Below are 1,333 nucleotides of genomic sequence, written 5' to 3' on the forward strand. Positions count from 1 at the left end.
CTGAAAGATAGGGATTTTGGATCAGATCTATGCATAAAAAGTGGCATCAAAGGCATCAGAAAAAAAAGGCAACCTGAAATTCAGCTTTTCAAACTAACCTTCATAGCTGGTCTTTCACAAAAACGATGGGTGAAGGAAAAGGATCCGGGAGAGAACAAATTGGATAGCAAGACCACAGTTTTCCTCAGTAATAACTTTAAAAGTTGGAGGCTGCCAGGAGCAGCCCTGACCCTGCATGTACGCTGCGGGAACCGTCGGAGGTGCCTGTTGGTTATTAAAAATTAAAGCCATCCTTCTTCCAGGGGGCTGCTGGGGAGCTGAGCTCCTGTGCCGGCTGCATGCAGACGCATCCTCCACCATGGACGGCGGGGAGAGGGAGCCGGGGGCTCTCCCCGCATCCCTCATGGAATATGGCTCCTACTTAGTCTTTAGCTGCCCTGGATTACACAAAGGGAAGCATTAGCTGAGCGCTGGCTGTGCTCTCCCCAGCCGGAGCTGTAGCCCCGAGACACATTAACACACTTTACCCAGGGAAGAAAAACCCAGACAAGAAGCAGGATGCTGAGCCCCTGCCTGTATTCTCCCTCCTGTCCCCTTCCCTACCGCGGCTTTAACCCTTTCTCCATCAAATCAGGCAAGGACCAGAAAATAAAAGCAAAGCAGAGGCTAGTATCTAGGTGACCTGCAATGATGGGGCAGGAGGATGTAGGAGAGGGGGAAATTCCTTGTTGACAGGCACCGGTCTTCGCAGCATGCCTTTGAGAGGGATAAGGGAGAAAAGAGCTAAAGAGTAGAGCAGGGGTGGAAAAGCTTTCTCAAACTTACCGGGGAAGATGCTGGCACACAGCAGGAGGAGGAGGTTTCCTTTAGACACGAGAAATCCCATTGTGGAGCAGAGCTCAGCCTCTAGTACGCAGAGTCTCCCGTCAGGGCAACTTTTCCTCTCTGAGTCTCCAGATCTTCCAGCTTCATTCCCCTAAACTCCTTTCTCTCTCCCCCTCTCACCTGCCTCTGGGAAGGGATAATAGCTGGTGGTTGGTTTGCTTTTTCTCTTCTCTTCTGACTGATTTCCAGCTCTTCCACCTAGAGAGATGCTCTTCCCTGGGACACCGATGCACGTATACTTGCAAGAGATGCGTAAGGGCTGCAGAAAGCTCCTGTACAGAGACACGAAATGCACAGCCTCCCCGGGCTCTCCTGCCTGCTCCTCTCCCCTTTCCTACGGGGCGGTTTGGCTGCTCGGTTTATTTGTTGCTGCTGCTGCTGCTGCTGTTTTCACCCTTCCCCCAGCCCTTTGGGCAGCCTTTGCTCAGATTTTACTGCTGATGGGCCA

At 52.1% G+C, this 1,333-nt stretch overlaps 1 protein-coding gene across 1 annotated transcript in view; it reads right to left on the bottom strand.

The window, feature by feature from the left end:
- Nucleotides 1-889, bottom strand: part of CHRNA4 (cholinergic receptor, nicotinic, alpha 4 (neuronal)) — a 22,504-nt gene extending 21,615 nt beyond the window's left edge. Inside the window, exon 1 of the mRNA XM_009700841.1 lies at nucleotides 826-889. Coding sequence (XP_009699143.1) covers nucleotides 826-886 — 61 coding nt within the window. The 5' untranslated portion in view covers nucleotides 887-889. The remainder of the gene's footprint in view (nucleotides 1-825) is intronic.
- Nucleotides 890-1,333: the final 444 nt, after the last annotated feature.

The sequence above is a fragment of the Cariama cristata genome, unplaced genomic scaffold (assembly GCF_000690535.1).
Source record: "Cariama cristata isolate BGI_N322 unplaced genomic scaffold, ASM69053v1 scaffold15845, whole genome shotgun sequence".
In the NCBI taxonomy this organism is placed as follows: Eukaryota; Metazoa; Chordata; class Aves; order Cariamiformes; family Cariamidae; genus Cariama; species Cariama cristata.